The 26,956-nt window shown below is 38.8% G+C and overlaps 1 protein-coding gene across 1 annotated transcript; it reads right to left on the bottom strand.

Moving 5' to 3' along the window:
• Positions 1–945: 945 nt before the first annotated feature.
• On the bottom strand, positions 946–26,956 carry cpne7 (copine 7). The gene is made up of 15 exons (XM_022765345.1): positions 26,783–26,956; positions 22,209–22,391; positions 21,872–21,946; positions 19,134–19,208; positions 15,214–15,297; positions 15,030–15,119; positions 14,771–14,869; positions 14,487–14,573; positions 13,941–14,000; positions 13,135–13,268; positions 7,029–7,083; positions 3,908–3,959; positions 3,264–3,397; positions 2,132–2,368; positions 946–1,134 (listed from the first exon to the last, which is right to left on the bottom strand). The coding sequence occupies exons 1-15, from the start codon at positions 26,954–26,956 to the stop codon at positions 982–984; spliced, it is 1,692 nt and encodes a 563-aa protein (XP_022621066.1). The 3' UTR covers positions 946–981.

Below are 26,956 nucleotides of genomic sequence, written 5' to 3'. Positions count from 1 at the left end.
TTGCTGCTTCCATTGCTCACCTGTTTTTTTTAAGAAGGGCTGATTACTGGGGAATTAATTATTGTTATTTAGCTAATTATTTTAAGCAGAGTACACTAATTTGGCAACCTCTACCTTCTAACTGCCAAACACACTCAGCATTACTTGCTTTTGGAGGGGTAGCATCATTCATTGGTCTTACAGGGCAGTTTTTGGTTTGTTGAGAATGGCTGGTGCACATTGGAACAGAGCTTTAAGTTTTAGAAACAGATATTAGGAGTTTTATTCCAGTGTCAAATCATGGCAGGTTGATTTTGAAATTATAATCTGTGCATCTCTGGAAATAATGTCTGTAATCAAGAATTCCAACTCTGCAGCCAGACAGACTTACAGGGTATAAGAGGGAAGGTGAATGTTATTATGGGTCGGAACTTAGAAAAGGCGGCATGTCTTCTTTATACTTCCTGTGACTCATTTATAACATCTGAATGAAGTATTGTCAGCATGTTCAAATTGAGCAATCTAATTTTGATTGCGACACACTGTACAGAACATCTTTAAAATGATCTTTAGATAAGGAAAACAGTAACACATAGTTGAGGTGCTGAATTTCATGGGCAGAGAGGAATAATGAGCCTGCATCCAGTCGATGGATCAGGACTGAGGGATTGGCCCGCATGCATAAAGATTAGGGGAAAAAAAAAAAAACATAATCCTTCAGGGCTCATGATGCTGAAACAGCTGGATGGTCAATTTGTGCAGCCAGGGAGAAGTGCTAGATCCACACTGAGAAGAGAAATATAACCCACAGTCTCAGCCGTACTGTCCTTGTGTAAACACTTCGCTAGTGGTGAAAGATGAAATAAATGAATAAACAACACATCTAGAAAGATTTTTCTCTTCAGTTCTTGTCCAAAGTAGCGAGGCATGCGTCCTCTCTCCCCCTCAGTTTACCCGACTGGTGCTGTGGTCAAAGCTTGGTCCCAGGAACAGGGTGGGTTGTTATTCTGTTGGGGTGGTGGCAACTGGGCTGAGGATTGGCGTGGATAAGTCCCTCATCGGACACATGGGGGAGATGGCCTTATGGCTGTAGTACTCCACTACTTGTTTGGGCACCTCTGCCAGAACACATTTGGCCAGGGCTGCAGGAGAAGCCTATAACAGAGACAGAGAACAGGAGTTGTCAAAACAACTGTTAAATATTGTTTTAATCTGAGATACAGATGATTTTCCAGTATAGAGGACTATGGAAGGTGTTAGGACTTTCAGAGAAATTAAAAGTGGTATGTCAGTGTCAGACATTGTATTAGAAAGAAAATGTTCTGTTTCTGCCTCTGACTCTTTTACCTTGATCCTAAGAGCTACATAAAAGTTAATAATATGTCTTGCAGTATAAAAAACTACTGTCGTTAAAGCATATTTGGAAAATCATTTTCAGTGGCATAAAACTCATTACATAAGTGTGTCATTTAATACATGTGCAGCGCAGTGCAATAAACGTGTCTAGAGTTATAACAATTTATGTGTTGAGTCTGGACAAATCATTTTCTGGAAACTCTGGATGATTTATTCAATGTCGGTCCAAAATCTCCCATAGATGTTCAAGTGGTTCAAGTGGAGGTTCAAGGGTGAATGTGAAGTTCACAGCATATAATTCACACACTCTTCATACTCATCTCCTCAGCTCTCATCATCTCATCACCTTGGTCCTGGAATGGAAGCATCATTAGGTGTCTCCACTCATTTATTCAGCTTTTTCCTTTAATTTGCCACCCAAATGTGTATATAGAAAATGTTTACTGAAACCCAAAATTTCAGTTGTTTAGAGCATGAGATATCTAGTCCATAACAGACATAGATAGATGTATAGATGTAGAGCTGAAATGTCCCTGACTGCATGTAGCTACATTAAAAATACATTCTTGTGTGAGGAAATTTCTGGATCTCCTCCAGTCCATGATGCCCATCTGTAGCACTGGCAACGCCATCAAAAGCTGCCTGTATGCTCTTTTAAATATCAAGGGTGGGGGACATTATATAAAAAAATAATTAATGTTCATCCGCATCACTAGCACAGCAGTCAGAGGAGTGAGACTGGAGAAAAAGCTAAACGTCAACAAGTGAAGATTGACAGATGGAGGAAAAAACTGACCGTTTTGAAGTCTCTGAAGGGCACAAATTGCACAATGTCCCGGAGGACCGGCTCGCCCTTTGGTGAGCGTAGGACTCCATCATCTCCATCCAAAATCTGCATGTCTGTGAAGTCTGCGTTACCCACACCAACAATGATTATGGAGAGAGGCTGGTAGGAGGCTCGTACAATGGCTTCACGCGTGTCTGCCATGTCTGTCACTACCCCATCCGTGAGGATGAGCAGGATGTGGTATCGCTGGAAGAAGATAAGAGCTTTCAGTGCAAATTAATCCATGGCAACGTTAACCCATTTTAACACCAACGTGTGGTTATAGGCAAGGACACCTCTCAGTGTGCGCCGTGGTCTGAAGTAGGCCTTTCATGCTGTCTTGGATAATTTTACAGCCTCCACTGAGTGGAAAAGATTACGTGTGTATGGCACTTTAAAGTGTTAGAGTGTTACACAGAAAACAAGGGAATCGAGAACAGATAAAGTGGGAGAATATTAAAAACAAAAGACAGAGTACTACTACATCACAAGCCACAGCAGAGACATCATGTGTGTGCATGTGTGTATGTGTGTAATTAATTATAATATGAGCAGCACAGTTGAAGAATATTAACATGGCACAATATAATGTTATCATTTTGATGAATCCAATGAGTGCTGGTTAGTTTGTTGGCTCTCTGACTGTGTTTATGTGTTGCTGAATGTGTATTTCTAATGTGTGCCCTGAAATTGTTCTAATTGTTTTCTGCAGCTCATTTACTGATCAAAGAAGGACCGACATTGAGGAGTAAATAATTACATGAGGGTCGGTGCAATTGCAGTATTAGGAACAAAATGTCCGTGTACCTGGTGGGTAAGTTAAGATAAAGAAGACAGGTGTTTTTACTCCAAAAGAGATATAAAAGAAAGATTGAAAACACAGTAACTCTATTAGCTGCTGTCCAAAAAAATGCATCACCAATATTGCACTGTATGACTTTAATCTATAATTTAATGAAAACTAATTCGTTCTATAATGTGCCCCTTCTTCTTCTGTGCCTGGGGAATCATTATTATAACTTGGGGGGACTCAGTGGGGGGCCCAACAACAAAGCATGTATTACATTCATACATTTCCAATAGAGTGTAAAGGGACGCTCACAGAAGCATCTTTAATGTTGCCATCGCCTGCTGCCAGTTTGGCTATCCTGTTGATGATGGGAGAAACATTGGTTGGTCCATACAACTGGATCTTAGGAAGGCAGTTCTGGTAGGCCTCAACCACCCCTTGGATCCCTGATAAAGGATAGCACAGAGCAAAATGAAGGAGACATGAATAGATTTATCTACACTTGAATAAGCCATAAATAGGCCACTAAGATGAACCATTCACATCAGTCTGACAAAGAATTATAAGTAGTCTGGATATGTTGTCTGCCTCAAACAAGTTAAAAGATCCCCTGAAAGTTTGACTTTTGGCTTATTTACGTGCATTTTCAAATATAATCGATTATGAAATCCAAAAACATTAATGTGACTGAATCTTGAGTGAGTATAAAACTACAGAAAAATGGACACAAGAATGCTCACAAAAATTTGTAGAGAGGAATTTGTTTTCTTCTTTACTGTCAGATGTTATAAATCTGATGTGTCATGTATTCATTTACCTGAAATTTGTGATGTAGAATCTGCTGAGCAATAATGATGTTTTAGCAGCTGTGTTGTCAGATTACAGATATCAATTCTAGTATCATCAGCATAGAAATTAACTTCTCAGGGAAACTGGTGTACAAAGCCTTTCCTCACCTTCACATTCATCATCCTCTGGGTTAAAATTAATGGCGAAGTCATGAGACACCTGTAGATGGAGAAATTCAAAATTGTGAAACACTGCTGAGAAGGGCAGTGCTCTGTTTTATGCTGTGTCAGAAACGCCTCCCATTTTGGAATCTGTGAAAGCATTAACTTTTTTTTCCTTCTGGTATTTCTAACTGCAATTCTGTTAAGAGAAAGCCACCTTTATTATAATGGCTAACTGAAACAACCAAGAGTTCAGCACAATGTCATAATATCATTAATAATGTTATTATAGAAATATAACAATATCCACATTACAAAACCAATAAAATGAATGTATGTCTGGAGCACTAACTTAATTTTTGCTTTGGGTGTATTTTCAGTTAGCTCAACAAATTTAAAAACTACATGGTTAAGTTTGCATGTAAATTAATAAAGGTAGGGAAGTATGTGCTGATAATGTGATGGTAGGAAAAATATTTAATCAGGAACTGAGAGTTTAATTTCAAACACAGGATAAAAGTAACACGCTTTTATTTTCAGGGTGTTTTAGAGTGAGACTTGGCTCTGCGATGTACTGGTTTGTGTAAACTACATTCCAAATGATCGGCTTATATTAACATCCTGAATCATGGCTTCATCACACTATACAGAAATAAGCATATAGCATGCATTATATGCTTAATATCTGGTTTCTGAAAAGAGATTTCAACCCATCTTCTTTTATCTAGTCTGTTCTTGCCATCCAAATGTCAGATTGACTTTTTTTTATCTCAAAACTGGCAAAACTGAAATCCCCCTCTTGATGCCTCCTCTCATAAGAGTTTTTTCCACAAGTACCAAATGTCATCCAGATCAGTGACAGCTGACTCCTCTCCAGCTGGCTATTTTTTTAAAGTCATTTTTTATTTAATGTGAGTTACAGACTGAATTCAGTCAGTGTATAGATATAGATATGAGGAGTCCTAGAAAATTAAATCCCACAGACCACCATTTAGTTTTTGTACTGCAAGAGAGGAGATCGTTGTTTTGTTTTTCATTTAACAGGCCTGTTTCCCAGCAGAGCATTTCACATGAAATAGCAGGAAACACACAGGTGTAACTAATAACATTAATAATGGCTGCCTTCCATTTAGGTGTTGCAGCTGTAAGGCTCTGTTATTGCACAGATTGGTCCACTGGCATGATTTGCAGCAACAATTCATTGGAATGGAGAATCGTTAAGCATCAGTAATGTAATTAGTTACATGTGCTTTTACTTCAACTGTATGACAGCAAGTTATTTAGTGTTACAGTCTTATTTTTCAGCTTTGTACATAAAAAAACAAAACTCCTCAAATGTAAGTATTAAAGGCCCTGAAAACCTATTGTCTGAGTCAGTCATCTTACTGTGAGCAAAAAGGTCCTACATGAAAACAAAATCTTCAAAAAAGTCACTTCTGGTTATTTCAACAGATTTCTGTATTTTTGTGTTTTCTAAAATAGTTAGGAAGGGCAGGGCTCTTTGAGTAAAAGGTAATGTTAGCTGTGTTGGAGCTGATCACAGTTGTGGAGCCACTGTCAATTAAATATGATCAAACCACACATACAACCTTGATGAAGCAGATTAACTGAGTTTTTAAGTGTTCACACCAATATTCAAATAAATTAACAAACAAACCAAGAGGAGTAATGCAGACTGACAGGTAACACATTAGCTGGAGTATTTTGGTGATTGTCACCCTTTATCAATAGGACCCACGTGAGAAATCAAATTCTTGACAGCAAGTCATGGCGCAGTTTAATTCTTCTTTGTTTCTTTGTGTTTATTTATGTTCAATGGTGTTACAAAGAGCTCATTACAGCGGGATTTGGTAATTGGCTGACACACACTTTTTAATGAACTGCCAAAGTACACAGAGTGGGATAGAAGCACAACACACTGCAGTTTTAACTGCCTTTGACTGTCTGATTGATCAGGGTTATTAAATGTGCACCAGAGTTTTATTGACAGCTGTCACGCCAGCAACAAACTCTTAAAACAAACTTAAACTCTAAATAAATAATAACTAAGAATTTTTCTAAACTGTCACTGGTACAAATTCAGTCATTCATATCCTTTTTATTCTTGACTGGCAAATTAACATCTTTTTAATTTTTTATTTATACTTGTTTTCCAATCACATTTTGTATGCATAATGCATAATTAAGGATACAAGAGTGCATGACATCACTACTGAGACAGAACCCAGGTCCATCAAAGGTGTAGCCTGTGAGTTCATGGTTGCAGTTCATGATTAGTCTGATGACTTAATCAGTATTCACCTGCACTATCAACCACAATGTGGCAACAGCATGCAGTAAAAGTAAATTTGACTCCTGCGAGGCAGTCACTGTCACGGTAAATTCAAAAATTAATAGTTTGTATTAACCGAGCCACAATCTTTGCATGATTGAAATGATAATAATTAGTGTTTCACACCAACACACAGCACATTACAATCTTACATTAAACATAGGTTGTTCTAATTTGAGAGATGGTCAAACAGAAGTTCTCCAACTGTGCATGTATTTATTTCTCTATCTCCCTCTGTGTGTGTGTGTGTGTGTGTGTGTGTGTGCGTGTGTGCGTGCGTGCGTGCGTGCGTGCGTGCGTGCGTGTGTGCGTGCGTGCGTGCGTGCATGCGTGTGTGTGTGTGTCACATGACAGACATCTCCCCAGGGCTCTATTTAAAATCACTGAAGGCTTTTGGTTCTCAATGTCCAATTTGCTTAAACAAATCACACTCATGAATTCTTATGTAAATTGAGCATCAACACTACAGGGCTTTTATTTCATTGTAATATGTTATTTTCTCAAGACAAGTTGATATTTTAAGACAAGGGGCTTATGAATAAAAATAAACTCACTAATTAGTTTTAAATGTGAAAATCTGACAGGGTGACAAATTGTGTCATGAAATAGGTCATGGAAATCAGCTTGCTTGACGTAAAGTCCCAGGGTAGTGGAAAATACCAGGGTTCAATAAGAGCACATGAATATATAGTATGCATAATACTGTTCATGTTACGGGGAGTGAGTGTAATAGAGTGGAATAGGAAAAAAGGGGGGTTTAGGGTGAATAAAAACCATGGAGAGCAGAGTACTCACCTCATAATTTGGAGGGATTCTGGCACCAAACCCCAAAGCTGAAAATCTTTTGTCACTGAAACGATAAGCAAATTAATCAGTCACATATTACAGTTACTGCAGTTTAATCTGGGATAGCTTTTGACAGCGATCTGAAAAATATTGATGGCTTATCCATCTGCTCATGTTTCCAGGGGCAAACCCCCTGCTTGTTTGCATTTCATAAATGTTCAAAGCTTGAATTACAATTTGAAATCTGTCGCACAGTCCCTGCAGCCAGCATTTGCACCCGTTCAAAGAGGTTCTCACTGTCTTTATTGTCTACATTTTTCATCATACCACTTAGATGAGCAGATATTACAGTAGGAAGCTCTGCTATGCTGGATAGTGTGCGTCTTGTCAAAGGTCAGGGGTGCATAGTTGTGAATAAACAAAAGACTGTCTGAATGCTGAGCATGAAATTCATCCACTATATAGCCTTAGAAGATTCCCACAATAAAACAAGAAAAGTAGCACCCATGGCACATGGGCTATACTACTTTCTGCTAAATACACCGTAATGCAATGCACCACTGGGTGACTCAAACATGTCAAGGTTTGACTCTACACTTGCCAGTGTTGACACAAAATGACAATGATTCATAAAAGTGTAAGAAATCTCACTTCAATGTAACTATAGAGCAAATTATTGAATGCCTATTACATAGGAAGTGAATGAGGGATTGGTTCCACACAGCTAGGCCTACAGAGTGGTGAGTTCTTGTCAATCTAATCAAGTGATGAAGGGTGGATCAACACCAACACAATGTAAAATGGACAGAACATGCTAATCTATGCCCATCTGAGTACAATAGCTCATGCAGACTGTTTTTGAACCATGGTCAGACGTATGTAGAGAGACCCTGTACTTCGCACCTTCCCAGGTGAAAACATTAACAAATGTGATGTTGTATACAAAAATGAGGTATATAAAGGTCCTACTGTATGTGTATATACACATCAAGGCCCAAAGACTAATGACATATATATTATCTTTTCTTTTGTGAAAAACATGGGTTTTTACCAGGCAGGGAAGGTCTAACAAAAGATGCTATTAAGTTACCTTATGGTAAATGTAATATACTGTTTTCACCATTTTTTTTAACCTGTCTTTTGTAAGCGGCAACCTCCGGTTCTGAAAAACAGGGAACATGGAACATGGAAGTACCAAAAACTACATTTCCTCCAATGGCCACTTGAGGCTTGCTCCAAAAGCAAGTCAATCCCCACAGACTCCCATGTTAAAACGTCAAACTTTACAGCCGAAATAAACATGCTTACAGCCTGGTACAAAAACCTGTTTTGGTCTCTATTGCTAATTTCCCCCTTCATCACAACTGTACGGGGATGAATTTTTATACAATTCACCCATTTAAATTTTATTAAAGTTATGCATAATTGAGGGCGTGGCTGCTTTGAGTGACAGGTGGGTGCTGTCACAGTCCACTAGCTGTCTGCTTAGTGTTACCTCAGCTAATTCGAGTCACTAAATGTGACCTCTCAGCTATGTTTGTGGTTTTAGTGCCTTTTAGAGGATATTTCATGTAAACATTGGACAAATAATCTGGCTTGGTGAGCAAAATTCTAGTACTATTTTTATTTGCATGTTAGCACTAATTGGCAAGTATCGCTCACCATACCTGGCTTGTTAGCTTAGCCTGTTAACTAGCTAATTAGCCAGCAAATGAATTAGCCTTGGGTTAACCTTTGAGCAAAACGCCAAGCTAACTATGCTAACAGGATGCTACAGTTATTAAACCGGCATGCAACCAAGTCTCAGCTCCACACACACACCCCACCTCTTTGCCCATTTTTGGATTAGCACTGCTAAAGTAGCGACGGCGGAGCAGCCCCCTCTAAACTTCATAACTGCCCTTCAGAAACATGTGGGTGGCATCACGGAGGCTATGTCATCTATACAGTCTATACAAGTCCCCTATCTTTATGGAAGTGTCATAAATACTGGAGTATCTCTTGAATACCATGTAATTTAAGGACATGATGTAGACTAAATACACATTAAACAGATAACACTTTATGTTGAAATTTACTAGAACTTGCAGCATTTAGGATAGGCAAAAGAGCTGTCACAGCTTGTTTTCAGTGACATCAGTGATTGTTTGTCTACAGATAGATTTCTCCAGTGGCTGCCTCCCTTATCAGAACATTTACTACAGCCTCGGATTCTGCAGCCCAGTGTAATCACAAAAAATATCTCCAGCTCAACAGAATCTTAGTTTGGGGCACAAACATTTGAAAGGATGTGTTTAATTCATTTACTCTGGACACAGTGTGTCCACATCAAAGGCTACACAACAAAATTTACAGTGTTAATAGGTGTTTACCTATTTGGTATGTTGATTGGAGAGTTGTTTGTCCACTCGTAGAGCTAATATGGCTTTGAGGCAGCTTCCCAGAGCTATCACAAGTGTTTACTTAACTCTGATGAGTGTGGACCTATAAACACTGGCAGAGTGGTGATTTTTACACTCTCAGAGAGTGAGCAATAAACTCTTAACTGTGAACTCTTGACAGAAGCGACTTCAATTTGGAAAGTTGTAGTTGTTCTACTGTAACATTTTGTGGTAGTGGTAGTAGGGATTGTTGTTATTGTAGCAGCACTAGTATTACAGTAACACTGACAATAGAGGCTCATCTTTTATTATTATTTTTGCGCCTCAAGGATAATGTGTGTCTTTTCCCTTAACCTTGCAATCTTATATTTACAATGGCTTCCAGTGGTAACGACAACAGCCTGCAGGCTTAGGAGAATTGGAGCTCGGTTAGAAAGACATCAGTGAATACGGTACATAGACCATTTGGTTACTATCGTTATACTCTGTTCAAAAAAGGAAAAAAGGAAAAAATAAGATAAAAATGAATGAGTCCAGCTTCTGTTCTTTGTAGTGCAACCTCTCCACATGCCCTGGTTAATGTACTATACTGTATACAGATATAAACACACTCCAGGAACAATATTACAAACAAATGAATAGATTTCTGCACAGCAGATGATAAAAAGATGCCTTCGCTCTGACCTCACCTTCAACATTTACACATTTTCAACTCACTTTTTTTCATTCATTCTCACCAGAGTAGCTCCCAGCCACTAAATACAAGCTTCGCTCCCACTACTGTGACCTTCAAAGACACGGAGGCATTTTGTATGGATGCAAAATAATAGGAAAAATGTCATTATGGTTTTGGTATTACATTGGTTTCACCGGCTTTACCAATGTTGGAAAAGACTTTTAATGAAAATGTTTTAATGGGGAATGGGGTATTCATTTTGAGTCAGTTTTATTCTGAGTTTTATTCTTGCTATTGTTAACAGCACTCATTATCTCAACCTCTTGACTCTTTCCATACCTTTATAAATTGCCCTGGGGGCTTAATGAATTGGTTTCTATGTGCAATTTATAAATGTATTAAGCGATCATCAAACTCCATAGTTGTAGAGATATGACATAGCACCTTCATCCCAGACAGAGAAGCTTAGTGACAACTTGTTTTCACCGTATGACAGCATACGTGAGAAGCCTCGGGGAGATGTGCCCAGTATAATAACTCTCAGCAAGGTAAACCATTCTCTGCCCACACAGACGAAAGCTCGTCACTCAAGCTCCATAATGCACTCCTCTGCAAGGACTCTACAATCCCACATCACCTATGTTCACTAAGGGCTAAAAGGTTTGCCTGCCCACGTTTTACACCTCAATTACAATTCCAACCTAAAAGGGAAAGGGCTGCCTACAACTTGCAGTCACTGTTCCCCCAGAGGCATGTTTCCATGTATGATGCGCTTGTGTATCTATGTAAACATGAAAATAATAAAGCTACTAGGATGAACTGCTAACTTCCAGGCATGTTCTGAGTGTCTCCAGTGCAATCTCTACGATGCTATAATTAGCCAGACAGTGCTCCCCTCATATTCAATAGGAGGATCTGCATAAATCAGGAGTGTTAATCCTCATCTGGCTTAGTTTCGACAGATGAGAGGGTCTTTCTCTGAAACAGATCATATTATAAATAATTTCCCATTAATTAGTAAGCACCTGCAAGACTGCTTGCAATAACTGCAAGTTTTTTGCACATTTGTACATTGTTTAATATTTGTTCACAATTAAACAATCAGTCATTTTAAAAACAAAAGTGTGTGTGACTGTATCAGCTAGTATGTACATTTACAGTAACGGGAATTCTCACATGAAAATATAATTTCATTCAAATCACTTCATTGTCTTTAATGACTCCTCAAACAGGCTTCACGCTGCACCTCCTGTGTTTTTTCTCCAGCTATAATGCCTCCCACTTCTTTTTGAAGTGCCTGCTATCCTGCTGTCGTAGCCCCTGTCTCTGCATGTGCTTGACTGTAGCTGTGGGTAATGAGCCTATGCGAGCTAAGAAGGAGGACCAGTAGCTGCAACAGATGCTGAGAGGAAACTGTCGTAGTGAGTTTCTACAGGAGAAAGCACATGCAGCCACTACTGTGTGAATATATGTTAACCCTTAGGCCCCCATGATGTCCAGCTTCAAGCACCTTGTAACAATAATATTACTGGTCTGGCAAAGGAAAATCCTATGCCAGACCAGCATGTAAGATAAAGATTTATCGTTATATCAATATCCTAAAATGTAAAAAAAAAAAAAAAGGAAAAAAAAAGGTATCTTGTGACATCAAGAAGTATTATCAAAAAGGACTACATTCCCACCAGAAACAAATTACTTAATCCTTCACCCATGGCACCAATTCTTACAATTGTAACCAAATCTAAATCAGTTTACTTAGAAAGGGTAATTTTCTTTTTCTTCAAAATCTGTTCAAAAGTTTTGAGATATTCTCAAAAACAGACCCCTAAATGTAAGAACTGGGCCGATTTGCAAATTGTGTCTGAATGGAGAGTGGGTGTGGGGCGGAATCCTGTGCAAGTAAGTCACGCAAGATTGAAAATTACTTTACTTATTGATGATGCGACAAGAAATTGAGGTTACATAAAACTAGGATATTCGTGATTTGATCAAAACGACAAGGATTTCCTGAGTGGGGCCATATGGAAAACAACTGCAATGTTGATGACAGACAACAAGTAATCTGTCATTAAAACAAGTAATTGTGATGATGGTCAAAGGAAAAGCACTGCATTATATATAGTACAATTTATACATTAACTAAGTATTTGTTCATATGCTATAATATAAGATGCATTTATTAACTTGTTCAATGTTCACTTTGGTTTGTTTTATTGTCTTATTTGCTAAAATAAAAATCAATATGAGATCGATGTGATTTTAATAGTATTGTTGCTAGAATGGGTTACAAACAAATAAAAAAAATCTTAAGAAAAATTTGCTTAGAAATCCGCGCCAAACATAGTCAGTAACAAAACTGATGTCTGCACCAGCCTTAAACGCCTGAGGCTGGCACGAGGTAAAAAATATAATCTTTCTGATAGACTGAAAAAATGGTTAATCATTAAGAAGCCATAAATGAGTCTGTCCAGAATATTGTGTCAGTGTCCTTGACTGCCTTCACCAAGCACCATCTTCAGCCCCAGATTAGCCTCATCTATAAGTAATGCCAGTAGAGGCCAATTTTGCTTGCTCTAATTTTCCCAGATACAAACAGTTTATCATGCATTACTTACCCAGATTAAATTTGACCTACCAATGTGAACATGATGAGGACAGTAAAAAAGATTGTACTTGTGCTGCAAGTAATTAGCTGCTTGTTTGACAATGTGCGGCTTGTAAATCAACTAATAGAGAGAATTCAAAATGCAAAGTCCCTTTCATTGAAGAGATGAATTGGAGGAGCTGGTGGTCAACAGTTAAGTTCCATCTGTTTTCTGACAAACTGGCGAGCAAAAATATAATAACCTGCAGGATTCAATGCCATTCTTATTCAGTGCTCCACAATTTCCATTATCGTCCTTATGTGTGGTTGAGATGGAGTGGCTCCTTTCAGAATGAGAGATCTCACCAAATTGGCATGCAAGGGACACTCTGCGGCTCTGTTTCACAACAGGAGATACTGACAATCCCTGTAGGCACTGAAGAGCATTTACTAAGAAACAAAAGATTGACAAACCTATCATAGTCTTGACAGATCTCCCCCACTGCTATCAGAGCCTTCAGGTACTCGTTGGGCTGGTAAGGGTTGATGTAGTGCAATGAGCAGCTGTTCCTGGGGTCTCCATTGGATGCTGTGAAATCAATGGCAACCTGGTAGACAGTGTACAAAATGAACAATATGACAGGATCAGTTAAGTTTTTCTTTTGCCACACATTTTTAAAAAGTTTATCACTTGGCTGCTTATGATATTACAAGTCATTCTGTGTGAGCGAGCCTGAAATTGCCTAATGGCAGTATAAATTATCTGATCAGAGGTAAGAACTTGCACTTTTTACACCCACATACAAGGAAGCAGCTACAGTTTCCATACACCATAGATCCAAGCAGCCAGCTATTTAAACAAGGAGGAACTGCATCTATCACAGCAGTGCTCATGATTTATATTCATTGCTTCAGTGATCCAGCCAGAGAGTGAGAGGTAGAACTACAGAGGGCAGACCAAGGGGCAAGAGTTGAAGAAGGTTAGAATGTATCCCATGAGGCTGCCTTCACTAAGAAAACCATCTCCGTACATAGACAAAAACACCATTAGGGTTGTTTCAGGGGTAAAAAGATCCTTTAAAACTGTGTTGAAAATGATTTTCTGGATTTTGGACCAGCAAAGCCATACCAAAGCCTGTTTACCTACAAACCTACATCTTACACAAACAAAGAAGATGCAGAGAATTTGAGAGCAATAGGTAATTCATACACATATGGCCAGTGCAGTTAAAAGCTCAATGACAGTGAAGCTTCATCAAAACACAGACTGCTCAGTTTACCGTAAAGTGAATCTGGCATCCTCCCATGATGTAATCTAGGAAGGAGTACACTCTGTGGAGCTGCAACAAAAAAAAGAGTATTTCTTACATACAAAATCTCAGAAGGGGTGTTTGGGCGGGCGAGCGAATGCTCAGCTACAGTGTTTGTACTGTAGCATCTGGTCATTAAAGTGGAATTAACTCAACAAAGCTGTTGACTGTGAAGGCTAAAAAGAGACATTTTGTGATATACCTTATCAAAGCAGTGGAAACTAAAAAATGTCCTAGGTGTATAGGGTTATTTAGATGTACAATGAGAGTGTTTCTATGCACAGTATATACATGCAAACAAGCATTTATTACTAAAATTAGTTCATATTGTTCCTTCAATCCTAAAGAGCTGATTTACATAATAAAAATCTCCTGGGTTCATTTTTGTTTGTATAGTAAAGGATTTTTATTTCTATGTCATGATGTAAAATAAAAGAATAAAATACTGATTAGTGCAGCTCCCTCCAGTGTTGACTATTCTGATAAATATGATCTATTTCTACTGCAGTTTCTTACCTTAAGGTCACTGAGGATGACAACTCCTGAATTTTTATAATTTCTCTTCTTCTGTTTGTACTTGGGATTCACACAATCCCACGTCACCTTAAACAAAGCGAGTTGAGGACAAAGAACAGGAGTGAAAACATATTTTGAACACTGGCAATATATCCTAAGCACCATGACATTTGTCTCATCTATGATGGATTTCAGCAGAGTAAAATGAGAGGCATATTGGAAGTGGATGAAACAGTTACACGGCTGTCTCTCCTCCACTCTTCTCCGCCTCTCCGTTCACTGACCTTATTTCCACTGGAAATTTTCTGCATTTCCCTGAAAGTGGCGTAGAACTCGCCAATGAAGTCGTGCTTCCCCCTGGAGTCATAATCCCACACTAGGCACTGTGGCACACACAGACAACACTGTTTACTACTTTGTCTCTGTCGGTGTGACTCTGCTTTCTGATTCCCGCCGCTGAAAGGAACTTGCTATGCAGATTCTGAGTCACTGACTGCTGTGATTTTTATTGGTGTGGACTTACAGTTCCTAAAGGCCCCTTACCTTGAGCTTCCGGTCTTCATCACAGCTGCACAGGGATATGAGAGACACTTTGAAGGGCTCCCACACAGGGTTCAGGTTGTTTTTAATCACCTGTTAGAGTAGGAACATACTGTATATGAAGAAAAGTGGTAAAAATGCATTAACAGCTGTTGATGAAACTGAAGAGGGAATATGGTGACTTTACCTCAGTTCTGTGCACAAGCTGTTCAGTTTCATCATCATTGATTCGGTATATTTCCAAAAATGGGTCTGATTTGCTGAAGAGATCCTGCAGAAACAGAAGTGTAATGTTAGTACCAGACCCTAAAACATCTTTATTAAGTTTTATAATAATTATTAACTATCATTAAGGATTTCTTCAGGTAACATTAGGTCAGATTTCTAGAACATCTATGAATCAAATAAGCAAAAGTATGAAAGGAAGTCATTTTTGTAGTTTTCGTTTTTAGCTTTATTTATTCAGGAAGTCTCATTGAGAACAAAATGTATTTAATAAGAGACAAATGGGAACAAATTATACATACAACATCACATTTAACACTTTGGGGTTGATTTCCATTACTTCTCTTAAAGGTAGTGACGATGTTTGCCAATATTTACCATGGGCCTATGATGGACACCACACAGGCGAAATTACAGAACAGCATCAACACTAAAAGGTTGATGTTTGGGTTATTTCAGTATGTGTATAGGAGTTGTTCAGATGAGGAGGAAACTGAAATTACCACAAATGGCTGTCGACACTGATTTACCATTGCTTCATTGCAGAGGCAGATGTATTTGTGTCTGTGATTAAAGGTCAGGAAGAAGCAGGCATAAAATTTACAGCACAGCATGGTGGCTCTTTTGGAGGAGACAACATCAATGTTGTGAAGTAAGACTGAGAAAAAAAAAAATAGGGTGTTTGAAACTTTTTTGTTTAGAGGAAGATTTGAGAATATTTTACAAGCTTCTAAATCACCAGTGTTAGTATATAGCCTGCTAAATTGAAAACAAGCTTAAGATTTCGCATCCTTTACGGCTATTTGGGGTCGCCTTAAATCATCCCCTGAGTCTCAAGTCCAGGCGTCTAAGAGCAGAGCAACACTGATTATTTAGGTCAATTGATTCTTCAGGGAGGAAAACAAATGATTACTGTGTGTGTGTGTGTGTGTGTGCATTTCGTGTCGGGGGGGGGGGGGGGGGGGGGGGGGGGGGTTTGGAGGGTGGGTGAGAGGGTTTTGTAAACACAGAATCAGACAGTAAATGCTGCATTTCCCGCCACATTAGCCAGATACATCTCCTGAGGGACGGGAGCAAAAAAGAGCTGTAGCATCCTCTCTTTGTTGTCATGGCAACCGCAAGCCAGTGGCATCAGCAGCATGATCAGACTGATCAGATGCACATGTCAAAATTTAATCCCACGCTAACAATAACAGCAATACTAATATCTCATCATTAATCCTCCCATTCGCCAATGTCTCTGCTGTGATCAATATTTACAGCAGGTTCAGATTATACAGCTGTCAAGCAGAAATCATTCCTGCGTCAGTCATTATCTGTTGTCTGTGTTACATAAATTGCCACACCCAAGTCATCCGTCCCAGCCAATTTGTATTCTTAAGAAAATGTATACTACCTGATAAAACACCTGATCACAGAAATATGATTTCCTTGTTTTAGGGGTTATTTAAGTTTACGATCATAATATCAAACAGGTGCGTAGTATGACAGGAGCACAAAAGTTAATTGTCTCACCTGATGACATCAACCATTTGCCTTACATACATGAATTAACCACTTGAAGCTGCACTATTCAATATTTTTTATATTAACAATGGATCAATCAATCAAGCATGGATGGGCTGTTTTAGCGTTTGTTAGCTGGTGGTTTTGGTTTTATGGACAAAGGTTTACTGTTTTGGTTCAACAAAAGTCAAACAGAGCTAGCAGGTGAACATAGTGGCTAAATGTTGGAGCCGGTGGAGGCCAAAACAGAGCTAAAAGGAGAGAGAATATTGGACTTATATTCAAGTCCGTCAGAGACAGGACTCTCTGTCTGTTGGAGGTGTAAATAGGCTACTGTTTGCTAAACAGCTTTGGGCAAGTTATTTGGAAAATGTTACTCACACTAAACTACTAATTACTAAACAGCAAAGGTAATTAGTAATATAACTTCACTTTCACTATACTTGCCAGCTCCAGTGATGCTTTTTAAACAGTTTCAAAACCTCCATATAGACGTTACATCTTGTGCGTTTCCCATATTTCAAACAAGTTGTTTAGTTTGAACATGTCTACAGTTTAGAGGTTTTTTTTGACTATCACAGCTAAGTTTGATTTTAGCCCCAGTGACTGCATAAAGTCCCGCCCCCACAGTGGGGCTGCGGGGTTCACACATACTCCAACTCTCTAAAACAAGCAGCTGATTCGTGAATGTAGCCTCAACAGTGATGTTGGCAAGACAGCTAATAAGACAAACTGTATATAAGATAGCTTTGGAATTACAGAGAGTAGCATTCCTCCTCTTTTTGTGGCAGCTAAATGCCTCTCAACACCCTGAGCCCCTGCATCAAGCTAGCACTTACTGACCACACCAGTCTGCCCGCTGAACACAGAGAGAACAAACTGAATATCAATCTACCGGTAAGACAGGAAACAAGTCAACTAACAAATTGCCAAAGTAAGGGAGGATTACTGGGGTTAGTAACATGCTGAATTTCAAATGGTAATGCCCTGAACTACACATTAATGAGAATAGTAATTACATTAATGTATAATTTTAGAAAGTAATACATTACTGACTAAAACTATAGCCAACACTTTGGCCTTTACAACTTTTTAAGATGATGATATGTCAATCTAATATTTAGAACTTCTTTCGCTGCCCTCAAGTGGACAGAAAAAAAACAACTATTGTTGCTTTAACAAGTAAATTTCATATCCCATCCCAATCTGACAGAGCACTTGCTTCTGATACAAGAAAAGTAATCGTGATAGCAAATCCCAAATGTTTCCACGTCTCATAACCAGACTCTAATCTTTCACTTCTGGATGAAAATGTTTGCAATCAATCCTCCTGAAGGTGGGCTATTTTTCTAACCAGAATGAAACTGTCCGTGCATGTGAACAAAGCCAGTTTCAATCATTTTCATCATCAGTGTTTTTAGCTACTTGGCACCACGAACCAAAATGTGTAGGTTTTTATTCCAAGTAATCAGTGTACCAAACAAGCTGCTGTAGTGTTAGTGCCACATGATTACACACCATTGTGCCACTATGATGCTGCCACAGCTATAAAATCCAAACTGTAACAGTGACTTATTTGAATGCGTGCAAATTAATCAGTTCGATTTAAAAAAAAACAAGTGTGCAGATTCCCCAGCATTTCATCAGAAATGTAATACTTCCAGGAAAACACTGCATACCGATAGCAAACATCACATGCAGAGGAAGGATATACTCTAGTAAAGATTTTTTTAGGTTCACTTTTACCATCAGAGTAGCTACGATTTGCAAACTGTAATTTCAAATGAATGTACATGCTATAGAAAATTTGAATTTTCCTCCCAATACCACTGAGAATCAAGGGCAACCTATGAGTCTTGCATCCTAAGGCTCAGTCCTAAGAACATGGTGCGACTTCATGTCATCAGAGTTGTAATTGGATGAAAGCCCCTGCTGTGTTTTTGATTGAAATATGCCGTCAGCAAAATTTGACAGTGTGGGAGCAGGAGTAGCTAAGGTCAGTGGTATGCAGCCTTAAAGTGGAACCATATAAATTCAAACTAAAAGCACAGATTTCACGTGATATTATATTCTGTCATGTAATTTACATTTGAGCCTAGCATGTTCACAAATGATCATTGCGGCTTTACATGTTAACAATTTCTCCTCTTGTAACATGAAATTGTGTGATGATTTCTGCTGAAATTGAAAAATTATCCTTTACATGTGCATAACTTCGAGGCCAGTGAGGAACTGTGGGTGCTTCCTGAGGCTGCACTACAGTATCATCACTGTCATATTACTACTGCTACTATCCCTGTCTAGAGCTACTAAACCACATCTAATAAAACACGAACTGTGCTGGTATTTCCATCAAAAAACGGTTGCTCCTTTCACCTTATCATCGAGCTTCTTGGCACAGAAGGAGAACTCCACATATCCGTTGTTGCCAGAAATTTCCTCAGCATGCACCTGAAAGGAAATAAGATTTGTCAGTAATTTTTTTTGTATATATGGGCTGTATTATTCATTGTCAAGAAATGACCCACATTTCAGGAAAAAATCCCTAAAGCTAATAAAAACTAGAGTTGTGACTGAAATTGAAATATATTTTCTTGACAACTGATATTTGGTTGCAGATAAAGCCTTTAGAAAATTAAGGTGGACGTTATCTGCCAGTATTTAAAACAACAAATTTAATACAAACATTTGCATAGAATGTATTCTAACTCAAAACTGAGATTTAATACAGGCTTTCTTGTCTTAAATTGCATGGTTTTTATATGAGTATTCATACAGCATTTTTCCTATGTATTTCAAAAAGTAACTACATTTGCACTATAATAAGCAGTTAACTGTATCTGTACCTAACTGTATCTTTTGAAGTGGCTTTTACTTGATTGCTGGGCATATAAGCCAGAGAGTAGAGAGCACCATTAGCTGCAAACTAGAGTCCCCCACTGTCATAGGTTATTTCTTCAACTTGTACATTGAACTTTTTATGGCTATAAAAGTTACCACGTACAGCACAATGCAACAGTACAGTTGTGTAACAGCTTGCTCTCTGAATGGCTGCTGTTTTGCTTGTTTGGTCTTATGTGTTAGTTGAAAAAGTTCAGAACTGCCATTTTTAAGAATCACCGTGCACCCTCTGCTGCTGTCTCTAAACTGTCTGGCTCACTCCCAGAAAACAGAGGTCTGCTTTTTCTCTGCTCCTTTATTTGAAACTCACAGAAACTTTACATCAAACTGCCAGGACTGTGGCTGTACTGTGGGCACGGCCGGGTTTTGATAAGACCAGACAGCGATGATCTGCAAAATAGGTAACTTGTGCTTTTTATCAGACAGCTTGTCCTGACACACACCAAGTGCAAGGGGAAATCTTTATAAAAGGTGTGGGCAGAAGGTGTGTGTGTGTGTGTGTGTGTGTGTGTGTGTGTGTGTGTGTGTGTGTGTGTGTAACTGTGTTTGATCATGTATTTCTATCCTTGTCAGGACCCATTTGAAGTTCAAACCTTGAGAGTGAGCATATTTTTCCCAATTCATGGTTTTTGCAAAGGGCTGTTTAAAGGACAATATTTAGTTTTAGGGTTGAATGTAGCATGAACCTTTAGGGTGTGGGTTAGGATTGGGCATGTAGGTGTTGTGATGTGTAATGATTAATGATCAAATGTATTATGTCAATAGGAGTCCTCACAATACTGTATAGAAGTACAAATACGTGTGTATGTGCTCTGTGTCTCTACCACATATATTAATGGTTGTATTTATGCATATATTAAAAATATACACAAACCTTCTTTTAAGACATAACAAGCAAAACTGAATCAGTTTGTACAATATTGCAAATGCAATTGAAAACTTGAAGAATTATTTTGGTACCATCATGTGTGCGCAGCAACAACACGTTAGATAAGGATTTCATATTATGATGGTGCCCTGAATTCTATATACTCGTATAGATGAAATGGTAAAAAAAAGATCCATCCATCCATCCAGAAGACCTTCAAAAGGTCTTTGCTGCTGGCTCTGGTTTAAATAAAGTCTAACTCTGGCTAGAGGTGATATGACAAAGATTTAAAATGGATGAGTTTGTCTTTAATTTTTCCCTCACAGGGATCCTGGGTTCAAATCTCAGACCAGGTCCTTTATGTATGCAATGAGTGAGGAGAATAGATGAGAGAAAAGTTTCCTGCAAAAGTGAGAGAAATGGCACTGAGTTCAAAAATCAAAACCAGGAACATCCTTACAGTGTACAGCAATCCAATTCAATACTATTGATAACAGTGCTACATTTCACAAAATACTGTATAGGTTTTTATTTGTTGAAGAGCAATGTGTATTGGTTGCATGACATTGTGAATTGATTATTAAGTCTACCTCCTGTACATTTATAATTAAATGAACAAAAGTAGGCTTTGTAGCATCTAGTCTGCAATAAAAATTAATTAGAAGAAGAGGAGACTCTCTTGTGTATTTCCAAACAAGGCAGAGCGGCTACTCTACAAACCAGAGTGTAGCACTGCATGATCTTGCTCATCTTGTTTATTATAAGCTATCACCACTGGCTTGTTAACTGTAAGATGGTGCTTAATGAACCAACAGCTCTCCTCTTCCACATCGGACACAAGTGATGTCTTATTTATGCATCATTTCTTCTATGTGGATTTGCTTGCTTCTCTGCGTGGATTGCAATGTTTGGCACCCCATGCCACCAAAAAATGGACATATAAAGCACATAGAAAGTTCTCAGAGAGGGGTGATGTCTACTTTTAACAACTATCACCACCCACCAATGTAAAGCAGCAACATGAAGCCATTCTGTAAGTGGTGTCTTCAGTTGCCTTGTGGTTGTATGCCTCCGCCAACCAGTCCTGAGTTGTGTTCTTTCATAACATTATGATGTCACAGTGAAGTTGACCTTTGACCTTCTGGATATAAAATGTCATCATTTTATTCTATTAGACATTTGTGTTAAATTGTGTCTTAATTAGTGTATGAATTTGTGAGTTATGGCCAAAAATGTGTTTCACTCAGCTCTTTAGCTAATAACTTCCACTTTGTAAATGTCCAGCAATCCAGACAACTTCAGTCCACAGAGCAGTAAGGTCATAAGCACAAGGTAAGAAACCTACCGTGATGGTGGATTTGCCAGCATATTTCCCGTACTTCAGCAACAAAGGCTTCACCATCTTCTTTTGGGCCACGATCTGCAAAGAGCAAGATGAACACAAGGTTGGCCTTGAGCCCTCAGCAGTAAAGAGTAGTGGACAAGGACACTATGTTGCAAATATATATAGGTATTATATAGGTTTATTTACTACCAACATCGCAGACTACGGAAGATGCTTTTAAGGCAGACAAATCCCAATTTTTAGGGGGAAAAAAACGAACAGAATTTTAAGTCAGCATCTGTGTATTCTGGAAAACACAACTACTACAAGTCAACACAATGTGATAGCATCTGCCTACCTGGCCAAGAGTGCACTCCACCCCACCAAGGAAGTCATCGTCACGGGTCCCGATGCTGTGAGTGCCATGGATGTCGTAGACTTCAAATCGCAGCTTCTGAACCTCCTCAAAGTAGTAGTCCAGAGAGAAAACCTTGGCAAAGACCGGGTGCAAGTTGCTCTTGATCACCTCTGTTCTGTCCAGCTGAAATAGAGAAAAAATAATAAGACTTTAAACCCTCACACGTACTCATCTAATATATTTAAACATTTCTTATTATAATTCACTTAGTGTGATTAAAGCAATAGTAGACCTTAGGGGAGAGTGTTTTGTGTCGTATATCATTTTACAATAAGGTAAGAGTTTAGGGAATAGGATTAAAAACTAACACTCACAACATATTTGTCTCCCTGCTTACAATATTTTGAGGAACACCAGCATATAAATGTACAGAAAGGCAAATGTTATAACATTCTGTCAAGAGAGAAGATGGGAGGGCTCTGACATTTAATCTCAGTGTACAGAAAACATCCGCGCTTGTCTTTGATTGCCTGACAAAGAAAATTCGGAGCTCTCTGAGGCCCCATTTGCTCAAGGTGTGGGATTTAGCTGTTTAGCTATCACACAGTTTCATGAACATCTCTATGATGTCCAATTTGTCACAAGGACAAATCATCATTGAGCGCGATATTCAAATCTACATCTACAATAAATATACATCCAGAGCTTTATATTGTCATATCATCATAAACAGTAAACAGACTGAATTTTCATGATACTATATTTATATTATTGTTCATGCGTATTTGGGACTTCAACCTCAATCTAGCAAAACTATAGGCATAATCTGGCATAATCAGATGATGTGTCGTCAGTAGAGACTGTGAAGACATCCAAATTGAAGCCATAGAGCTGGATAGAGTTTTTGTCTGTAACAGTATCCAACGTCATCTCTTCATTGTCAGTGAAGCAGGTCCAGACTGTGTGTCATGACGACTTGCGACGATTCTTTCTTGTCTCTCATTTCTCGCTTTGGTGGAGATCCAATCTTGATCAGATAAAAGACTAAGCTGAACTCTTCATGATTTTAGCAACACCAGAGTATTTTAAAAATGAAGAATGATGCACACAGCATACCCGGAAAATATCAAAAGAAAATATCAAGTGTCTTAGCAGATAATGTTTCACCACAAGCCAACAGCATCAGTGCTCTTTATCATAGATTATTCAAGTCTCTAGAACCCTATTAGAGGAACGAACGCCGACAGACATTCCCTCATTTGGTATTTTGAGGATGGTGATGGAGAGAGCTGTCTAACATATTACCCCAAAATCTTAGGAGAGCTGCAGAGGTCCTCTGAGTCAGTTAAGAGTCAGAAGAGCAGCAGCTAAGCACTAAACACATACTTTGGAAATGTATGATGATAAGCTGATAAACAACACAAAATCCTGTCTCACTACCCACACTCCTACACAACATGTCGAAGTTCATGAGTACATCTTTAAAGGGAATGTTTCATTTTCAGGTTGATGGCTGTGTTCTCGGTAATGGAAAAACAGAAAACAATTAAATGCAAATTTAATTAACATACAAACACTGTACTGGGCAGATGGTTGTAATTTAAAACTGTTTTGTCCTTGTAGGAGAAATATCTTATAAGCTTTCCTATGACATGCTACAATATATTAAAGCATAATGTTGGACAAAATGAATGATGGGTTATCTTAATCATGGCATGAAGCTGTGACACAACCATGACACAACACTTTTAGAGGCCCATTATTGGCTGATGCAGTGTTTGAGTGCATAACGGGTAATTGTAGTGTCTATTTTACACTTCAGTCAGCACTGAAGAAACACATTTAGACTTTGCCAAAAGTTACTTTGTGCCTCTTTATAAAAAGACTCAAATTTTTTCTTTTTACTAAGAAATTTTTACAGTCAAAGTTTATTAGCTTAGACATTTTATACAAGCCGACCCTGGTGAGTGTGTTAGCCATAAAATAAGACTGATATCATTTTCATACTCATCAAACCCATCAGTGACCTTTCACACCCTGTGTGGATTGGACCATTACCATGCTGGAGGAAACCACTCGCACCAGGATAGTAATGTTTCATCATGGGATAATGGTGATGACTCAGAATAACTTAAATGCAGTGATCTTTCCCTCTGTGGGGACAGGCTGACCAAAACCATGCCAGGAAAATGTCTCCCACCTGTATGTAAGCACCTCTATACACTATAGTTCTCCTATTATTTATTTACTTTTCTCCTTATTGTACATCGCCCATCTGTAATTGTAATTGTAAAACCTAAAATGGCAATTTTTTACAATCCATGTTTATTGAATTTCTCATCTTCTCCTTCTTGTTTCACACTGTTGCCAGTTTGCATACTGAGGTAAGCCATCTGTTTGAAATATCGATGCATGAATAAACAATTTAACTGGAGCGCTCTCCGGCTCCTAACTTTTTGATCTTTGTTTTTGAGCATTCGGCACCTTACACATAACAGAGTTAGACATATTGATTCATTATCAGTTTTATTCTTGTTCTCCTTATTACCAATTTGCAATTCAATTTGTTGATCAGTAAATGGGAAAACATATTACATTAGTTGCTAAACAAAAACTTTGGTCTCGTCACAGTTCTAGAAATAGTCTGACTAATTCTCACGTTTCTCTTTATTGTCTTGTCTTGCCTTCTCTTCCTCTCTTTGTGCCATCTGGATGGGCAGATTCGGGATGAGTCTGATAAGTCTGTTTGTTGATGAAAGCTAATCAGAGCTACGGGGGATAGGTTGTGCCAAAGTCTGTGACGCCTGTTTGTCACTGGTGTGGGGCCAGAATTGTAGAGAGATCCCTGACATGGGAAATTAAAGCTTTCTCTAATCAGTTCTGCCAGGTAGGTGGAGCATTATCTGTGTAGCTCAATCATAACAAGCCTCCGTAGCTTAGGTTGGATAGAAAGACTGTGTTTTGAATGAGCTCATTATCATGGGAGCGTGGAGAGTCCGGTTTTAAACAAAAAAAAAAAGAAAGAAATCTGTAATAGTAGACAATGTCAAGTCTTCTCCACCCTGCCTCTGCATTTTTCCTCAGAGGTGAATTGGTGGTGAAATAAGGTAATAATGAAGTGAATGCAGTTCAACAAGGAGCACTTTCAAGTCAATGGGGCCATACAGTATGAGCTCAGAAAAGAGAAAGAGGGCGGTATGGTGGTGATGTGAGTGGGCTCAGCTTCTTACTCAGTTGTTGACGTAAGTAAACAATTTGCTCGATCAATCGTGCCTCTCAGTACTGAGGGATTTGACAGCAGAGGATGGGATAACTTGTGTACACTGTCATGACTGTCAAGACTCAGATAGATAGATAGATAGATAGATAGATAGAGAGAGAGAGAGAGAGAGAGAGAGAGAGAGAGAGAGAGAGAGAGAGAGAGTGCAATTGTAATACTGTGCTGTGCCATAATCTCAGTTTCATATCATCTGAATTTGCCTCAGTTAGAGCGGCTAAAAATAACAACTCATGTATTCATGCTACATTGAACCCAGGTCAGTCATCTCATGTAACAACCTCCTATCAAATTACACCCAAGAAAAATCCATAACTGTGTGCTCAATACTGGCAGCCAAGTGTTTTTATCGTCACTGCCTCAAAATAGTATCTCGAGGTTCCACATTCATACAGTCCAAACATTACAGTGAGCATCTTCAACAAATGGCTCCCCTGTGGCGGGAATCTGGCAGAAATACAGTTAATTATTATCTGCCATTTCCCTGAATATAGAGCTTTTTTGTCAGATGAAGGGTTGCAGGAGGAAAAATGGATATAATTAGGTATCCTCGGCCAACACATCCTCTACTTAGCGGGGACCTGTGTTTTGGCTTTCCCTCATGAACTAAATGACTTAATTAATAGGGAAATGAGAGACCTGCTGCCTAAGCTCCAAATCAGCCTGGGACCAATCCAAGAAAGTAAACATTTTCAGCTGGAACTCAACTCATCACATTGAATAATACCAACCACACTAATATACAATGTCAGACAACAAAACCTGATGTAAATTAAGGAACTGTGGAGACAGACAGTGTTGGTAGATGTATACTGCATTTGATGGGTTTTAATTCAGGATGAGGCAGCTGTTGTGTAAGGCATAATCTTTTCCGAAAGAGCGAAAAACAGCTGCAAGTTCACCAAACCATTAACAGATTCATCTCCCTTGGTTTTGGGATAACTGGGGTGAGACGGAAAAATCATCCCAATGTATAATATTTCACACATCGCCGCTGTTTAATCTTAAAATCTCAGCCTTTACAGATTTTGTGATACTGGACAAAGCAGGGAGGGCTGCACAACTATCCCCAGTGTGCAGTGTCTTTGTGTGCAACAGTTTTGTGTAAGCATTAAGAAAAACATGTTGCTCAGATCAACTCAAAGTGCTGTCATTTTGATAATGTGAAGTCTTGCTCTTGCGTGAGTCAAGGCACAATCCCTTACACATTAGGAAATGTGAAGATATCAGCCTCAAACATTTGCCCAAAGGGTTCAACTGTGTATTTGTCAGACCAAAGAAAGAAAAGGGGGCTCACCTCTGTCCATTGTCCGTTGGTCTGTACCATTAGTATGACACAGGGGTCTGATTTATTCAGCGTGTCTCGGTCCAGCAGGGCTTTGCAAGACACACGCAGCTCTACTTTGGAGACACAGGTAGCTGGACCGCTGAGGCTGGTTGCAGGGGAGGTGGCCTCCTGAACGTCATTCAT

Source organism: Seriola dumerili, unplaced genomic scaffold, assembly GCF_002260705.1.
Source record: "Seriola dumerili isolate Sdu_G_001 unplaced genomic scaffold, Sdu_1.0 BDQW01000674.1, whole genome shotgun sequence".
In the NCBI taxonomy this organism is placed as follows: Eukaryota; Metazoa; Chordata; class Actinopteri; order Carangiformes; family Carangidae; genus Seriola; species Seriola dumerili.
This window is presented reverse-complemented; position numbering and strand designations above follow the sequence as displayed.